At 40.3% G+C, this 20,326-nt stretch overlaps 1 protein-coding gene across 7 annotated transcripts in view; it reads left to right on the top strand.

The window, feature by feature from the left end:
- Positions 1 to 20,326, top strand: part of LOC110505192 (protein diaphanous homolog 2) — a 648,044-nt gene that overhangs the window by 551,371 nt on the left and 76,347 nt on the right. For all 7 annotated transcript variants that reach the window (XM_021584239.2, XM_021584242.2, XM_036969763.1 and 4 more), the window contains one exon: positions 15,371 to 15,506. In XM_021584239.2, the coding sequence (XP_021439914.2) occupies positions 15,371 to 15,506 (136 nt within the window). The remainder of the gene's footprint in view (positions 1 to 15,370; positions 15,507 to 20,326) is intronic.

The raw sequence follows: 20,326 nt of genomic DNA, 5'->3' as shown, positions 1-20,326 counted from the left end.
TGAGACATTGTTTCTAATTTGTAAATAAAGCCAGTTTGTTAATTAGAATGATTTATTTCTGTTTTTAGAAGGAGAGAAACCAAAAACCTACAGTCATCTCATGGGTCTCCCTGTCAAGGATGGCATGAGTATTGAACCAGCATTTGTAGCAACACAGCTTGCACTGCTATGCAGTGTCTTAGACTTTGCACCACTCAGGCGCTGTACGACATGACCGGTCGGGAGTGGACTACAATACTACAGTAAGAGCGAAATAATCCTAACAAAACAAATTAATACAAATCTTAGTGTAACAACAGTTTTAGTAAGTAACACTGAAGTTGTACACAGTTATCCTTCTCTATTTAGGTTTATGTCACCCATTCGTTGTCAGCTAGAGACACAGTAGGACCCAAAAGCATAATCAGTGCTCTAACTCCCCCTTGTTGCGCTGGTCTGGCGCAATGAAGTGGTGATGCAGGGTACCGCATAATCACAAAACTGTTAGTGGAGCAACCACTCTACGTCTTGTGTCTGAGCAGTTGAATTGCAAATTCACTCGATATTGACGTGTTGGCTGTTTGATTGCCTTGCGGAGGGAATGACTACCGTGTTTGTATCCTGCCATACCTTGCCGTGGTTAAATGCGGTGCTTCGTGCTTTCAGTTTTGCGCGAATGCTGCCATCTATCCACCTGCACTTCACAGAGTTGTGAAGGTGTACATTGATCTTGATGCTCCTTTTCAATAAATATCCAAGGTCTTATTCTTATGACATGACGATTAATGCTTGAAGAAATATTCTCACTCTTATCCATAATATCTCCATAATAACTCTTATCATGTAGGCTAGCCTACCCACACAACCTACCCACCCTGTATTCGTGAGCCTTTGGCTAGAGCACATGTGCCAAGACCAGAGTATATACAGTATATACATTTGCTATATAACCCAACAGTTTTTGTGACAAAACTATTAATAGAGTTGAAAATACGATGGAAACTTTCGATTTTTATTAGGTACCTGAAAAATTATATTTTGTGTGCACTGACTTTTATCCGTCCGTTTTGTGGAAACACACCACTGGTGGGAAAATTTGCGTTTTAGAATATTTGCATTCAAATTTGTCGCCAATTGGATGGAATCCTAGCTACTCATCATCTTACGGCGAAGATGACAACACAAACCGTTTCAACTTCAACATTTCAACAACATCAACAATATACCTAGCCTAGGACATTAGCAATTTAAAAACACCAAAAACAATTCAGTCCAATCAATCAGTGTGTGTGTGTACGCAAGAGAAAAGAGAAAAAAAAATGTTGATTTACCCTACTTGCAGAAGAATACCATCCTCCTCTCTTTCATGCTGAAAAGGGGTCTATGACTCTGTAATACAGTAGCCTCCTCCGCTGGACTTAAGTTCATACAGTACACCCTCTTCCATTTAAATGTTTTTGTCTCTCTTGTCCACAACAATTGTGTATGTAGGTTTTAATCATTTTCAGACAGGAAAATGACCTTTCAGCTGATGTACTTGTAACATGAACTCCTTCAGTTTCTGTTTCAGAGCACTGCTCTGGACGATGTAATATTTATCCCAGTCTGGCTCAATATTGATCTGATCAAAAACCATGTCCAATGATCTCTGGCCTTCGTGCACAGCATGCACTGCTCTACTTTTTAAGTTCCAAGGAGTGGCACAACCTCCCTGTACCTGAATGTTATCGTCAACCTCAGTAAGCATGCTTGTCTTTTTGCATGACTGGGTAAAACAGTTATGAAAACTGTCTATGGATGCAAAAAAACAAACTATTGCTTGTCCCCTGTCATAAAACTAAATGTACTTTGTGGGCATAACAGGGCATATTGACAGCGGCTTTTCACGAGCTCCTGAACCCCACCTCGCCGCCCTCTCTTGCAGCTTGCCCCGTTGTAATTCTGGCAAATGAGTTTGGCTGCTTGGTTGCGTTTGCCAATAGTTTGCATTACAACAGCAGTGATGGCCTCTGCATTTCTCTCTGCACTCACAACTGAAAACCCCAGGAATCTCTAGCATATAACACCCTTATTTGTCATTTAAATAGCGTGCTAGGATTATCAAGTGACATTTGCAGGACATGTCTGTAGTGTCATCCTCCTGGCTGCTATGAGGATGACACCATGGCAGTGTCGAACACTGCAAATGCATTGACGCGAATACCGCAAAATTGTTGCTGACTCGTCGTGCTCCCTGAAGGCTTTGCCCCTGCCGTCCCAAGTACATTACAGCTTCTTCAGACTGTCTCTGTTTTTCTTCACCTGTTTTGTTGTGCCTCCGGACACTGATCACTGCAGCCTGGTTCGAGAGCCTCATTGTTTCCGGACTCGACCAAAGAGCTTTAGTTTCAGGTTTGCCGTAATGTTTTTTTGTTTTTTTTGTCGGTTAAGGGAACTGCCCAGGTTTGCACGATCAGAAAAACTGTGGTGGCTTGAGGGTTGTTGAGTGAACATGTGCTCTTGTCAAATAGAATATGCTTTGTCCATGAATACACGCCACTGACAGAAACGAATTGCTTTGGATATATTTAGATTATCAAGGTGGTGAATCTACACCATGATCAATGGACGTCAGTATTTCAACACAAACCTCTGAATATCCAGGAAAATAGTACAGAGACAATTATACAAACAGCAACACATTTCCAGTTTATTAAAAAACACAAATATAACATTTATTGGACTGAACGTGAGGTGAGTCTGAAAATTAAATGTCAGAAAAACACGCTCATGAAAATATACAGAATGCTCAAGAGGGGGTTGTTAGGTGCAGGGACATTTTGGTCTTAAACTAGGGATATTTGTCCCAACTCAAACGGTGGAGAACAAAGCAGAGACCCTACCTCCCGGGTAGAAGTCTTTTAAACATTTGTTTAACTCCTTTCTCCTTCCTCCATCTCTCCCTCTCCTTCCGGTGCCCAATTTGTTTTGAATGTGTCAGGATGATGACACGATGTCCAGAAAGTGCAACGTTTTCCAAACCTATTCATGTGAATGGCAAGGTCCCCTTGTCTGAGATTCTTCTCTCTCTTCTCTCTCTCCTTCCCATATCTAAAACTAACTTTCCTTCCGGTGATCAAAGTGTACCAGCGTACGACACGGCGCTCCCCAAGGATTTGCCGTTGCACGGCCTCCTAAAGGAGGTGACCGCTAAGAAGTACATTCTTCTCTCAAGCAAATAGGTCTTTATGAATAAGTTATTACTGATTATGACTTCAATGCCAAGGAGTAGGAGTGGCCTGGGGAAGTGGGCGGTTGAGGTGAGGGTTGGGATAGAGTGTGGGGTTGTTCTTAGTGTATAAAGTAAACAATCCTTGGATGAATAGCAACTATATTCCCAATATTTAATCTGGTTTTCCTTACTCGTTGGGAGCCCCAGTTGACAGAAGCTTCTAACTTCGAGGAATGTTTGGTGTTCAATGTATATTTCATGTTGGTTGTTTGTTTTTCCCCATGTAAAACTGAAATAATTTAACCGTTTTCTTTGCAGCTATAGGTGCTAGCTGTTCAGCCCTTCCCCTTTGCACCATGCTAAGCTTGGTTAGCCAGTCGCAGCCTAGCCAGCTATTGTGGATCTGTCTTGGGGAGAGTATTTATGCTTTGGCTATGCTAGCGGTACGTCCTTGCATCACCCATCACTTAAACTACAGGCACTTAGGGTATACTGTATATAATGCTGATACAGCTATAGTGATACAGCAAATGGATATTGTGACTGGTCGGCAGTTGGGGTCATTAAAGAAATTCATATTCATGACGGAGACCTCATTTAACTTTCCAATTGATTTCACTCTGACTCCCATTCAACATGCACAGTAAATGTATGGTTCTTTACAGTTCATCATATGGGCTTTGAGTAATTTGAGGCTAAACATTTATTCGCCGGCATCACACAGTGTTGTTTGGCCTATGTAATGCATTCATTACACACAGGGCCATCCCAGACGATAAAGAACTCAATTGGAATACTACTTTCCTCTAAATTGCTTTGACTAAAAAGCCTTGGCTTAATGCAACACCGACTGTCATGAGGCATTTAAGTACATAGACCTCATAGAGCTGACTACAACAGATAACATAAATCCATTAGCTATGGGTTCTTTTCTACTGACAGCGAAGCTAATACAAATCTTTAAATTTTGTGCATAAAGTCCACATATATAGAAATGCCCTGACAATTTGCTATTTTAATATAGACGGCCATATTTGAATATGGAGTGGATGGAGTCGAAGTGAAATGCAATCAGTCGGCTCTGTGTGTGTAATCCTGACCAGGGGCAGAGAGGAGGATGAGGATCTCTACATTAATGAGTTATCAAAGCCCGGGCAGATGGAGGACGAGCTAACAGTCTTAGTCATTAATTGAGTGACTTACTAATAAGACCAATAAAGCAAGACTAATGGGTGTGGGGTTGCAAGCATCATCGCATAAGCTTAGAGATCAAAATATGTTGGCTGGTAGGTGTGTGTGTGGGTGTGTGGGTGTGTGGGAGTGCATGCGTGCGTGCGTGACCGGGTGGGTGTGTGTCCCATCTTTTCAGGACCATTGGCTCGATCTCAAAAGTATGCTAATAATGATAATAATGATGGGGCCGGTAATATGATGCTTTTCCTGCCACGCCCCTGTGACTGCTGCATCATCCTCCGCAGCTGCTACAGCTGCTGCACTCTTCTAACACAAACGTACTGTACACAGACACACAAACATATTGCTATGGATACTGGCTCTCAATGATTAAATCACTGATATTCACACTGTAGGCTTTACTCAATCTTAACTAGTCACCAGATTTCATTGATTCTGAATTGTAATTTCCTCAGTAAGGAAAATATAATAACAATGCGCCTCAAAGACAAGTTAGTGTACTTGTACCCCATAAGTTCCTGACACCATTCCATTAGAAGCTGGCACATACTGAAACAGATGGTGGATAAACACATAGGCTGCCCAAAGTTCTGTTGTGCTACAGAGACAGTGTTAGTGTTAACATTTAAATGAGATACAAAATCTACAATATATATTTCTGTGTGTGTGTGTGTGTGTGTGTGTGTGTGTGTGCGTGTGAAATCAATGGTGCAACAGAACAGTGCAATTAAAGCAGCTCTATTCCATTCTATTCTATACCGCTACGTGTGAAGCAATCTATTGGGCATTATATTTACTCTGCTAGCATGGAGAATCAAACACACTCCTTGGACTGTGTATAGGAGCAGAACCTGTGAATGTACTACTAGATGGAACGGATGTACTAGGTTATACTGTGTATAGGGTCAGGGAAGAGGAGTAAACAAGTCAGGAAAATGATTTAATTGAATTAGAACCTGAAAGGGGAAAAGCCTACACTGCAAAACGTGAAATCTATCTTAATGAATCTTATTTCAGGATATTTTTCTTAATAAGACGATTAAGGTAAAGTATAGTGAAATAAGATCAATTATACCTTTTGTATTAAGCCTTTAAAATATTTTTAAATAACTAATTTATCTGCCAATAACGTTGGTACGAAATAAAACTCACATTTTAAGTCACTCAATATCAGATATTTAGGCTTGCTTCGATTTCACAGTTTGCAGTGTAGTGCCCCATGTTCAGTACAGGGTATGCATGAGATTTGGAATGTTCAGGAAATGGCTCAGAAAGCTCAAGTCTACATCTCCACAACAGAGGGCAGAGTACAGAGTGGAGGCCTCAGTGTTACCACAACCTGTGTCCTTATTAAGTCCTAGTAAAAGGTATTCTGCTCCTGTTATGGCTCCATATTGAAGATATTGTGGTTTGCATCCCAAATAGCACCTTATTCCACATACTGTATAGTGCACTTCTATTTATAGTATCTCTTATCTCCCATGTTCAATTGGGTTGAGATCTGGTGACTGACACACACACACTCACACACACCATATACAGTACATTCAGAAAGTATTCAGACCCCTTCACTTTATCAGAATTTTGTTACGTTACAGCCTTCTTCTAAAATTGATTTTTAAAAAGTACTCAATCTAATACCCCATAATGAAAATGTAAATAGAAAAATAAAAACATAAATACTTTACTTTACATAACTATTCAGACCCTTTGCTATGAGACTCGAAATTGAAACAGGATTGTGTCGAGGCACATATCTGAGGAAGGGTACCAAAAAATGTCTGCAGCATTGAAGGTCTCCAAGAACACAGTGGCCTCCATCATTCTTAAATGGAAGAAATTTGGAACCACCAAGACTTAGAGCTTGCCGTCCAGGCCAAACTGAGCAGTCAGAAGAGAAGGTCCTTGGTCAGGGAGGTGACCAAGAACCGAATGGTCACTCTGACAGAGCTCCAGAGTTCCTCTGTGTAGATGGGAGAACCTTCCAGAAGGACAACCATCTCTACAATACTCCACCAATCAGGCCTTAATGGTAGAGTGGCCAGACGGAAGCCACTCCTCAGTAAAAGACACATGACAGCCCGCTTGGAGTTTGCCAAAAGGCATCTAAAGGACTCTCAGACCATGAGAAACAAGATTCTCTGGTCAGATGAAACCAAGATTGAACTCTTTGGCCTGTTTTTCAGCGGCAAGGACTGTGAGATCAGTCAGGATCGAGGGAAGGATGAACGGAGCAAAGTACATAGAGATCCTTGATGAAAACCTGTTTCAGAGCACTCAGGACCTCATAATGGGTGGAAGGTTCACCTTCCAACAGGACAACTACCCTAAGCACACAGCCAAGACAATGCAGGAGTGGCTTCGGGACAAGTCTCTGAATGTCCTTGAGTGGCCATGTGGCATGACTCTCTCCTTGGTGGGAATCAAAAGGAGACTTTGCCAGAACTCCAACATCCAAAAGTGAATAATGAAACAATATTTCTAACATAAAGAATGTGGGAAATTATTTTTGGGGATCCAAACAATAATCATGACATATCATTTAGCAATTTTTGACGTCATTACGGATGGTATAACACAATACCTGTCACTCTGAAAGTAGACACGTCCGAGTTGCCAGGTTTGCATCTAAATGTTGTGAAACTTAGATGATTAAATATGAAACTTTTTGTGAAAAGATAGCAATGTGACTTTAGCCTTCTAAATGAGATAATTAATTTTCAGATATTTTGCCAAGTCAGTAAGCACGCCCATGTGAGCACAGACATTGTGTCAACATGATGGAACCATCCTCCAAGGCGAGTACTTAAAGGACACGCTGAAGAATTAACATACTAGACCAGAGAACGTGAGGACACAGTCCACACGTTGAAATGGTGGCAATTTAAATTAAACTGACCAGAAAACTACGAAACCAGAAAATGGTAAGAACCTCTGAAACTCTCAATGAGTGATGAAGATAAAGACGACACATTAACAGTCTGCAGCTGTACATGTTAAATAGTCTAGGAAACTCGACCGAAGACGAGAAAATAATAATATTTCCCTATCACCACTGTGTGATACATCTCTGATGGATACATTCTAACAAACACTCCCGAACAAAGAAACTACAACTACAAAGGACATTGTGTCCTCTGGTGGACAAATCAGAGACTTCTGTTGAACTACCCCCCATAGGCGGACCTGGTGATTTCAACAAAGAGACGACAAAGACATACACACATAAATATATGTGTTGCATTTATTTTCTGAATGAGCAGTCGTTCATGTGTAAAGTATTCATTCTTTTGAGCATAGCTTCCACATGCATGTACCAGCCCACTCTCTTTGTCTCTCCCTCTCCTTACATGCCGCTCCCTTTCCATTGTGTAACAAGCCATCATATCGTGTTAGTCCACTAGGGACTTTTCATTGCATTATGTTAGTAATCAATAACCTACAACGTGTGTTTAATGCATTTCTGTGTGATTATTTAGTTAGTAAATAAATGATTAAGACAATTTATGTATCGCTGAATCATCACTTTTAGGCTAGGGTTCGTGCAGATTTACTAGGTCAACGATGTTCATAATGAGACTTATATGAGGAAATTATAAATTGATGGCTGGGATGATAACGATATATTCTGATAGATTATTGAGTTAATTCATGAAACTCATTAACAAACTTTTCCCATGGTGCCCCAGATTCCTAATGAGTTAATTTTTACATAATGAATGTAATCGGATAATGTTTAAACTTCGGAGGTAATTATTCAATGAATAGCCGTCATCACATTAATGGTAGACATGTCACGACACTAGCCAGACCCTGGACTTGAACCTGATCGAACATCTATGGAGAGACCTGAAAATAGCTGTGCAGCAACACTCCCCATCCAACCTGACAGAGCTTGAGGATCTGCAGAGATGAATGGGAGAAACTCTCCAAATACTGTTGTGCCAAGCTTGTAGCGTCATACCCAAGAAGATTCAAGGCTGTAATCAATGCCAAATGTACTTCAACAAAGTACTGCGTAAAGGGTCTGAATACTTATGTAAATGTGATATTTCAGTTTTTTATTTTTAATATATTTGCAAACATTTCTAAAAAACTGTTTCTGCTTTGTCATTATGGGGTATTGTGTGTAGATTGTTGAGTGAAAAAAACTAAAATGTTAATCAATTTTAGAATCAGGCTGTAACGTAACAAAATGTGCAAAAAGTGAAGGGGTCTGAATACTTTCTGAATGCACTGTAAACCCCCTATGCTCCTTTGAGACCCCTCTTTCAAAGCAACTGGGCATTTTAATACATGACCCTAAGCATGAAGGAATGTTTTTTTGCTTAATTAACTCAGGAACCAGACCTGTGTGGAATGACCTGCTTTCAATACAATTTGTAACCCTCATTTACTTAAGTGTTTCCTTTATTTTTCGCAGTTACCTGTAGCTTGGTAATTATCTTTTGGATAGTGAGAGTCTAATTTCAACAATTTAGAATATATTGTACATCACGGCTTACGTGATAGCCACTGTAGTTTATGTACTGTAATGGTTAGTTTGTTTTATTTAACTGCAGAAACCACCCATCTGTGACTTTGTGTAACATCCGCAGTTCACTCATCCTTTAATCTCCTTTCATTTTCTATCTCCATCCCTCCATCTTCCAGCTCGGTTTTTAAATACCCCACCTAGAGTTGTTCCAATTAACGAAATAGTTTTAAGTGAGGCTTTTTTCTCTCTCATAATCAGCTTTAGTAATGACTTTTGGATTATTTAATGTTGAAACCCAATCCCCCTTTCTAATTTACCTTAACGTATCGATTGGTGACCACCGCTGAATACCTGAAGACGTCCTACTGTGTTCAGTCTTTACTATCTCTTTTCCTGTCTCGCCATTCATTTTCTGATGACGTTCAACACACAGACAATAACACAAAAAAAATAAACAAAGTTTTCTTGTTTAAGTTCTGCCATTAGCTGTCAACAAAAAATGTTCAATGTCAGTGAACATCGCTGTGGGTATAATCGATAAGTTTAAGGATATGCTGTGTAACCATGGAGATAAGCTTGATTCAGGGACAGGTAGTTTGTTATGAATGTTCAACTGAAAAGCATTGACATAACAATCTCCATTATTCTGAGAAAATGTATGTTCAAAAATCATGCATTAGTTCAAAACTAACCTTTTGAATCTCCCATCTTAGCAACAGTAAATAGGTATTATGTCAAAGGTAATATCTAGAATTCATGTTATGTCTGAGTTGTACAGTTGAAGTCGAAAGTTTACGTACACTTAGGTTGGGGTCATTAAAACTTGTTTTTCAACCACTCCCCAAATTTCTTGTTAACAAACTATAGTTTTGGCAAGTCAGTTAGGACTTCTACTTTGTGAATGACACAAGTAATTTTTCCAACAATTGTTTACAGACATATTATTTCACTTATAATTCACTGTATCACAATTCCAGTGGGTCAGAAGTTTACATACTATGTTGACTGTGCCTTTAAACATCTTGGAAAATTCCAGAAAATGATGGCTTTAGAAGCTTCTGATAAGCTAATTGACATAATTTGAGTCAATTGGAGGTGTACATGTGGATGTATTTCAAACCATACCTTCAAACTCAGTGCCTCTTTGCTTGACATCATGAGAAAATCAAAAGAAATCAGGGAAGACATCAGAAAAATAACCTCCATAAGTCTGGTTCATCCTTGCAATCCTTTCCATTTCCAAATGCCTGAAGGTGCCACGTTCATCTGTACAAGCAATAGTATGCAAGTATAAACACCATGGGACCACGCAGCCATCATACCGCTCAGGAAGGAGACGCGCTCTGTCTCCTAGAGATGAACGTAATATGGTGCAAAAAGTGTAAATTAATCCCAGAACAACAGCAAATGACCTTGTGAAGATGCTGGAGGAAACAGGTACAAAAGTATCTATATTCACAGTAAAACGAGTCCGATATTGACATAACCTGAAAGGCCACTCTGCAAGGAAGAAGCCTTCATAAAAAAGCCAGACTACGGTTTGCAACTGCACATGGGGACAAAGATCGTAGTTTTTGGAGAAATGTCCTCTGGTCTGATGAAACATAATGCCCATCATTATGTTTGGAGGAAAAAGGGGGCGGCGGCATGCAAGCCGAAGAACACCATCCCAACTGTGAAGCACGGGGGTAGCAGCATCACATTGTGGGGGTGCTTTGCTGCAGGAGGGACTGGTGCACTTCACAAAAGTTTTCATGAATTCATGAAGTTTTCATGAATAGTTTTCATGAATAGTTAACGTTGCGTTATGGTAATGAGCTTGAGTCTGTATTCACGAACCCGGATCCGGGATGGGGAGATCAGAAAGGTTAACTATTCATGAAAATCGCAAATGAAATGAAATAAATATGCTAGCTCTCAAGCTTAGCCTTTTGTTAACAACACTGTCATCTCAGATTTTCAAAATATGCTTCTCAACCATTGCAAAACAAGCATTTGTGTAACAGTATTGATGGCTAACGTAGCATTTAGCATTAGCATTCAGCTGGCAACATTTACACAAAAAAACAGAAAAGCATTCAAAAAAATCATTTACCTTTGAAGAACTTCAGATGTTTTCAATGAGGAGACTCTCAGATAGCAAATGTTCAGTTTTTCCTGAAAGATTATTTGTTTAGGACAAATCGCTCCGTTTTCTGCGTCACGTTTAGCTATGAAAAAACCCCTGTATCCAGGATTGTGTAAATCTATCAGCAAGCTCATTAGCATAACACAACGTTAACTATTTATGAAAATCGCAAATGAAATGAAATAAATATGCCATCTCTCAAGCTTAGCCTTTTGTAAACAACACTGTCATCTCAGATTTTCAAAATATGCTTCTCAACCATAGGAAAACAATAATTTGTGTAAAAGTAGCTAGCTAGAGTTAGCATTTCGCGTTAGCATTTAGCGTTAGCATTAGCGTTAGCATCCAGCACGCAACATTAACAAAAACATAAAAGCCTTCAAATAAAATCATTTACCTTTGAAGAACTTCTGATGTTTTCAATGAGGATACTCTCAGTTAGATAGCAGATGCTCAGTTTTTCCAAAAAGATTCCTTGTGTATTAGAAATAGCTCCGTTTTATACATCACATTTGGCTACCAAAAAAAATCCATAAATTCAGTCCTCAAAACGCAAACTTTTTTCCAAATTAACTCCATAATATCGACTGAAAACATGGCAAACGTTGTTTAGAATCAATCATCAAGGTGTTTTTCACATATCTCTTCATTGATACATCGTTCTTGGACACATGCTTTCTCCCCTGAATCAAATGGTAAAGTGGAAGCAGCTGGCAATTGCGCACCGAATTCGACGCAGGACACCAGGCGGACACTTGGAAAATGTAGTCTCTTATGGTCAATCTTCCAATGATATGCCTACAAATACGTCACAATGCTGCTAAGACCTTGGGCGAACGACAGAAAGTGTAGGCTCATTCGTTGCGCAATCACAGCCATATAAGGAGAGAATGGAAAACAGAGCTTCAGAAATTCTGCTAATTCCTGGGTGATGCATCATCTTGGTTTCGCCTGTAGAATGAGTTCTGGGGCACTTACAGACAAAATCTTTGCAGATTCTGAAACTTCAGAGTGTTTTCTCTCTGATATGCATAGTCGAGCATCTTTTCGTGACAAAATATCGCGCTTAAAACGGGAACGTTTTTTATCCAAAAATGAAATAGCGCCCCTAGAGCTCTAACAGGTTAAGGACAACAAAGTCAAGGTATTGGAGTGGCCATCACAAAGCCCTGACCTCAATCCTATAGAAAATGTGTGGGTAGAACATAAAAAGTTTGTGCGAGCAAGGAGGCCTACAAACCTGACTCAGTTACACCAGCTCTGTCAGGAGGAATGGGCCAAAATTCACCCAACTTATTCTGGGAAGCTTGGGTCAAAATGTTTGACCAAGTTGAACAATTTAAAGGCAATGCTACCAAATACTAATTGAGTGTATGTAAACTTCTGACACTGGAAATGTGATGAAAGAAATAAAAGCTGAAAGAAATAATTGTCTCTACTATTATTCTGACATTTCACATTCTTAAAATAAAGTGGTGATCCTAACTGACCTAAGACAGGGAATTTTTACTGGGATTAAATGTCAGGAATTGCGAAAAACTGAGTTTAAATATATTTGGCTAATGTGTTCGTATACTTCCGACTTCAACTGTGTATTATTATCAGAGGTCTTTTATGTTGTCCTTATCCTTGAAAGCAACCTGTGTGTCATTGCCCTACACTCTCAATCATGTCAAAGTTTGAATCCTGCTCTGAAGATTACACTGGAAAAACCTTCCCTTGGGTACAGTTTATCTCCCATAAGTCTTCTTACAAGAGGACAAATAAGGAAACAGATCAAACGGATACATAGACGTTGCCATTGGCACAAAGCAAGTAACAGCATATAGAGAAGGGGAAAAACAAACAAAAAACATATTTATTGCTATGGCAATTAGTGGGTAGAGCATGTTTGATCAGTTCTAGCAATTACGCTGTGTGTAATTTTTTTGGTCTTTTTTTTTGTCAAATCATTTGATATGTAATCTAGCACTCAACTAGAAGGTGGTTTATAATATCTTCCTCAAATGAATTGAATTGTCTTATCGAACTACGATGACAATGGATTTGATCAACTGCAGATGTAGACCAATATAGCCTATAGGGCTCTACAACAATGTGCTAAAACACAATAGTGGATTCATTACTGAATAGGGAGGGGAGGCAATGCATCATCACTTACCCTCTGTATTCGATAATTATGTAAAGTGCACACAGTCAACATGTTTACACACACCATGGGTATCTATATCACCAGTGAATCCAGTATCCTCGATTCAATGCACAGGCACACAAAGGAATGAGTGAATATGTGAATGCTGCTCCCAGGTCTAAATAGCGTTAGACATGTGGAGCATGATATTCCTTTATCTATTTCACTCTTCCTCTGTTTCTCTGTCTCTCTCTCTCTCTCTCTCTCTCTCTCTCTCTCGCGCTCTCTCTCTCTCTCGCTCTCGCTCTCTCTCTCTCTCCCTCCCTCCCTCTCTCTGCGTTATTCCTTCTCCCTATGTCTCTCTCTATCTTTGTCTGTGTGTGGCTTTCTCTCGGCCTCTCTCTCTCTCCCTTTGTCCTTGTCATCTCACAAGGAGACAGTGACAATGAGTGCTCTCGTCCTTGGGAGCTGAGGCTTCACTATTGACTGGCATGATGAGCTGCTTGTTTCCTTGCTCCTTCCACACGATCTCCGTAATCCCTGTGTCTTAGCCGCCAACACGACACACGTCAGGAAACCATGGGGGGATTTTGAGGGGGGTGTCTGACTGTCGACACTCATTATATCAGACCTTGGAGGAGAAAGAGGGAGCAGGGCGTGCCAAGATACACACACACAAACACACACACAGTCTTGTATAACTAACACAATCCAGTCCCATTCAAAGTCCTATTTTCCCTAACCTCTAATCCTGACTCTTACCCTAACCCCAAAACCGAACCTTAACCCTAACCCTAGCTCTTTACCCTAACCTTAAAACAAACCCTAGTTCCTAACCCTAAACCTAATTCTAACTTTAACACCAATTCTAACCTTAACCCTAAACCCCCTAGAAATAGCATTTGACCTTGTGGGGACTAACAAAATGTCCCCCGTTGGTAAAATATGTGTTTGTTTACTATTGTAGTGGGGACTTATGGTATAGTATAGTAAAACAAATAACCAAATATAGTTAAACACACACTTACAAATATACACACACACGCACACACACTTTCAAATACACATATGTCGGAAAAGTCAGATACATGCACAGTTGCACATGCACGCACAGTCACACACACAAACACACACACATGGATGCATGAACACACACACACTCTAAGATGAGGTCTGTCATGCATGCGCCACAGGCCCGGGGTGAGAGAACCTTTGTGGGCTCCAAAGGTTGTGTGGTAGTGTCTCCTTCCCCCCTCTCTTTCACCTGGCGTCAGAACATTTTGTGCGAGCGGAGAGCCCCCTACTGTTTTCTCTGTTTTCTCCTCAAGCTCCTTCCCTGACAGCTCGGTGACATTTAAGCCAGTGAAGAGGGCAGAGGGTGATATCTGTCGTCTCTCTCCTCTCTCTCTCTCCTGCTTAGGAGACTGGTTCACTATAGTGTCACCCTCTTATGTTATGGTTCCCCGCCATCTTTGTAAGGTAAAGACTTAAAAAGACTGACGATACACTGCACACTCTAGATGCAAAATACACTCTTAGGTCATCGACCTTAGTCAGGCATAAAAACAAGACAAGCTTGAAGCAATATATAGAGAGTCTCAACACAACACACTCACATGCAGTGAACCTCTATATGAAAACACAAATAATTAATGTGGAATAACAAAGATATTCTATAAATATTGATGTTTTTGACATATTTCCAAAGAGAATGTCTGGTCTTACTGCAGTGGAATGCACCATCCTGTTACTGTACTGTACTGTGTGTGTGATGCAGTGTTATCTTTATTATGTATAATGTTGATTGATGTATTATTGAAATGTGCCATCGCATGTCTCCTTTCAATATTTGTGTTGATGCAAAGATGGCCACATAAGAAATAAATATGTTTGTGCTTTTCAATTGCATTGTTTATTCCATTTCCTATGAAACTATACATTTGATGACGGGATCCTCCAGTACTGAGCTTTTGGAGAAGTAAAGTGGCGTCAGGAACTGAATTTTAACTGCCTGTGTGTGTGTGTGCGCATGTGTGTGCCTGTGTGTGTGTGTGTGTGTGTGTGTGTGTGTGTGTGTGTGTGTGTGTGTGTGTGTGTGTGTGTGCATGCGCGTGTGTGTGCGCGCGCGTGTGTGTGTGTGTGCGCATGTGTGTGCCTGTGTGTATGTGAGTGTGTGTGCGCGTGTGTGTGTGCCTGCGTGTGTGTGCCTGGATCCTCATGCCTGTGTGTGTCTTCCCTTTCCCTCTCCAGGAGGCGGTGAAAGAGAACCACAAGAAGAGGGAGATGGAGGAGAAGATCAAGAGAGCCAGACTGGCCAAGGAGAAAGCAGAGCGCGAGAAGCAGGAGCGCCAGCAAAAGAAGAAGCAGCTGATTGACATGAACAAAGGTACGCCACTTCTTCTGTCACTTCTAGAGAGAGAGAGAGTTTGAGAGTGTGTGCGTGCGCACGTGTGTGCGTGTGTGTGTGTTGAGGGGGGAGGGGTCTGTGTGTATGGGTGGGAGGCTGTGTTGGTGTGTTTATGTGTTTGTGTGTGTTTGAGAGTGTCTGGGAGAGAGGTGTGTTGAGGGGTGCATAGCTTGAGTAAGGGATGCAGCACTGAATGGTACTTCACACTGAGCTGAACTCTACAGGGGGGAGGAGAGGCATCTTTATCACTGAGAAGAAATCACACACTTTGCACACTCAGATCTACAAAAAACACACCCTAATGTTAGCATGTGTTTTATCCTGTCTCTATTTAATAGTGAACAACAGTTTGGTATAGTATCCATATTCATATGTTTTGTTCAATATTCATATATGTATTATTGATATCGTTCTGATGATGATTGCTAATAATGATACAACGGGTGGTTCTAATCCTGAATGCTGATTCGTTAAAACCGCATTCCAGCCGGTGTCTATTCCACAAGTTACCACCGGCTAAAGCTCTGACTTTGAAATGCCTATTTACTCTGTTCCATCTGACTGCGCAATCCACTGTCTCATCAGCTCAGCCAGACAATTTTATAAACTTGATCTCCACTATAAAAAGCATCTAGACATTATCTGACATTTCTTTTAGACTAACATTTAGTTTTCAACAGCAGAGTTTCTTATAAACCTTGCTGTCTCTCTATAACATTTGCAACATTATTTCAATATTCAAATTCGATCTCCAGACGTCCCATAGTAATGGATGTGTCTTGAGTTGGGATGTGAAAATAAGCAGCGTTTCTCAGCCAGTCGAATACATGAATCAGCTGGCATCATTTTTATGGATATATACAAAGAAATGTAAAAGGTAAAACGAAACGAAGTGCAGCTAGTTTGCCGTCTTTCCAACTTCAATTTGAAGTGATTGTGTCCTGACGAGATATTACATTTTCTATGCCAGGCGAAATCATGCCTCATTAGCTCGTTGTTATGGATGTATCCAAATAAATGTCACTAGAAAAACAGCTTAAACAAATGCCAATGCAGCTACTGTTGTTATTCTGGCTGCACTATTTGACGCGACTGTAAGTTGGTCGTAGTTGTCTAGCTAGAACGAATGACTGGGTTGCATCCATAGATACAAAACAAAAAGACTGAACGACTGGGTCGTGTCTCTGGCAACTGAACCGATAGAACCCTAGATTTGTGTGGGGACTATATCTTGTGGAAGGATTAAATAGTTTGAATAAATTAAGCAAAATAACTTTTTTAATGAAAATATGCCAATCATTATTTGAATATGTTGGTAACCCGTTATATAAAAGAGATAATGCCGAGAAGCCGGTGTTTGGAAGATATATTGGCACGGGTGTTGTTCGAGACGAACCGTGCCAATATCCTCCAAACTCCAAACAATGTATCAATATTATCTAATATTAGTCATAGGAGTAGGCTAATAGTCACAGTAGTATTACTACAGTGTTAGACTTTGTCGTTCATAAGAGTATATATTCAAATAGCTACTTAAAAGTCATATATTTGAACCTAGGTATTGTATTAGAAGACAGTACTTATAGTTGTCCTCCATAGTAGTTGTAGTCAGTATAGTAGCAGTAGTAGCAATAGAAATAGTGACAGTGACAACAAAGCCTAGCAGTTCCATTGTGAATCCCTATTATGTCCCTGTGTTCGTCACTGTGTTGGCTGTTGGGTGTAGCCCAGCTCAGCTCTGCGGGGTGACAAGCAGAGAGCAGGCTGTTGGCCTCCAGTGTCATGGTGGATGTAGGTCACATGTAAAGATGGGATATCAGGTCCGCTGGCTTTGTAGAGCAGACAGTTAATAGGGCTGGCACATCACACAGAATAACACCGCCCTTTTTTTGCTATTAAAACATTTCAAGGTGCAAAAGGCAGAAATCGCTCCGCCATTTCCTGGTTTCTAAAATTAGAAATAGTTGTCTAATTTCAGTGTGTGTGATGAAACAAGCAGTGCAGAGAATCATTGCACCATGTTAACCACTGTGAAATACTGGATCTTCACAATAACCAAAAATTTAGTTTTTTTAGCTGTTTGAAGCTGGTGTACAAAACTGAAAGTAAAAGATGCAAAAACTAAACTTAAGAATGCTAAACATGGAAATAGCACAGATAGCCCTTCTTCGACTTGCTTTCAATGAGAATGACAGATTTATAACTCACATTTCTATGTGCATTTAGTCGGGTCGCCCAAAAAGTTACATATTGCAGCTGTAACAAACCTGGATGACTAAAATGGAGTTGCAATTATTACTTTTTTAACCATAGACGTGTAAGAGAAATGAGTGGGAAATAATTGCAAAAATGTTCACAACATTAAAACTTAATTTATTACAGTTAACAGTAAGTTTTAGAGAGATTTGTAGGAAATTATTTTTGCCAACTTCCTGGTTTGGATTTGGACATTTTGATTCTGTCCCAGCCAGGTCATTTATACAGTAGTTTATCGTTTTGAACGACTGCCTTTATCTTTCTCATAAACAAAGTAATGGTGGTGAAAACGCTATTGATTATTTCAGACAGCACAGTTATTCAGACATGGCAAAATAGCAATAGAGATCCGTGAATCTCAGTTCCCTATTACTGAGATGACATTGAGTCAGGCAGAATGTTGTGCCTAGAGGCCTTTGGGGGGCTGGGAACCAGTCAGTGTGGTCTCTTTTTGTTATTTTCTGACAAACACACTGGGATTTTTTACAATCCACCAGTTTCAAATGTCACAGCTAGCCGAGGACCTTTCTGTAGCTCTGCCGCATTCAGCAATGTGACAAGCCGCTCTAAGTCACTCTCCATCACACACTGCTGCTGTTACTCTCTGTGAGATAATTGATGCATGCAAGTATTTCAAACGGTGACCTCTTTGAAAGCTTCACTTTTAATAATCCAGAATCGCTGTCTTCTGAAGATGCCTTGGAAGCCTGTCTCTCTCTCTCTCTCTCTCTCTCTCTCTCTCTCTCTCTCTCTCTCTCTGTGTTCCTCTCGGTTTATCTTGGTCTTCCTCCCACCATCCCTCTCCCTATCCCTCCCCCTCTATTTCTAAGCAGATAGAGGGAAACAGGTGTGATATTAAAGATTTCTGCCCGAGCAGATTTTGATATCTGTTTCAGTCAGAAGACATAATACGTTGGGGAATTAAGAAAACATGACAAGGACACGGACAGGTAGCCTGGAGCCTAGGAGATAGCATGGATACTCTGCCATCCCCGTTACCCAGACTCCTGGTCTCTCTCGACTTAGTGTCTGATCATCCAGACGTTGTAATTCTGAATCCCGAGCCTTTCATGTTTCAAGGACGACGATACCTAGCAGCTTGATATCGTAGGCGGTTGGTGGTTCTGAAACCAATAAGCCAATACGATTAAATCAAAGTCGATTCGTCCCTCTTAGATCGTTTTTCCCGGCACATTCTGTACCCTAACTAGGTCCTTTTAGTGAAGAACTGGAAGGGGAATGACAGTTGGATGATTTTTTATTTTCTTATCCTGTCTAAATGGGCCTGCAAATGGTGAACTTGCTGTAATTCAGCTTAAAAGGGGGTACAAGGTTAGGTTTTCTATTTAGTGCTCTGTTCAGAACACAGATGTCAGTCTATCTAGTATTTTTTCCATTGTATCCATTATTATTTTATTCTACCCTGCTAGAGAGTAGCGTAATTAAATTGTTGCCAGCAGCACAGTTACAGTCACCAACGCTCTAGATAACATGAAAATAGCCTAACCACCTCTGCTAGGGCGAGTAAAATGGTCAGAGTTTGGGTGGGGGCTAAAGCTTAAGAGGGTGTGAATGATTCTGAATGGGTACAGACAAAGAAGAGCTCTCCAGTAGGTACCAAAATGTTCTACGGTAATTTTCTCAAAAGTGAGGTTACAAGTTGATCAACTTTCAAAGCATAATTACTTTCCCATTGTTCCTCAAATGCAGTGCATGATATTCAATTTTGTAGCTCTGTGTATCTGTTTTTATCCAATGTAAAAACACACAATTTCAAATTTTGCTACATAAGACCCAATCAAGGCGGTAGGTCAAAAATAGATCTCTTGGCTTGATGTGACATACATTTTCTTGGAAATTAATGCAAAGACCAACTGAAGGCAATAAACAAATTTTCTGGTACAAAACGGCCTATGTGGCATCGATATTAGTCAGAAAAATGTATTTGAGTGTCTAAATTGACTACAAAGTGTAAATAGGATCATGTTTGTCATCAAGTCAGTCTCATCCAAAAAGGAGATTTGCGAGATAATTAGGGGGGGAAAATGGAGTGGAATGAAGGGTAACGTAACAGTTTTCCATGAGTTGCCCATAACCTTCAGCACCCAAGTAATCAATTCGGGGCGCAGCTGCACGTGAACCAATCAGAATTCCCATGGTCAATTTGGTTTGACATTCAAAATCCCTATAGGGCTAGTTATGGACCATCAGTAAATGTACAAGAGACAATATTTTTTAAATATCAGTAGCTCCAAATTTCAATGACTTAACCTCTATCCAACTATAAATTGTAGAAATTAAATTAGCTTTTAATGAGACCACTGTCCCATTTTCATCGTCTAATTTAATGATGGTCCCTGACTAGCGCCTAGAGGCTGGTTATCCAAAGTTAAACTAACTTTGCCACAGTCGCACACTGGCCGGCTGAAGCTAATTGGTGAAAGAAGTTGGCTAGCTTGCTAGCTAGTCTAGACTACTTCCAGACACAAGAGACATCCATATCAAAGCACGCCTTCAAGACCCAAATCTTGTTCACAGTCACA

This window comes from Oncorhynchus mykiss, chromosome 31, assembly GCF_013265735.2.
Source record: "Oncorhynchus mykiss isolate Arlee chromosome 31, USDA_OmykA_1.1, whole genome shotgun sequence".
Taxonomy (NCBI): Eukaryota; Metazoa; Chordata; class Actinopteri; order Salmoniformes; family Salmonidae; genus Oncorhynchus; species Oncorhynchus mykiss.
This window is presented reverse-complemented; position numbering and strand designations above follow the sequence as displayed.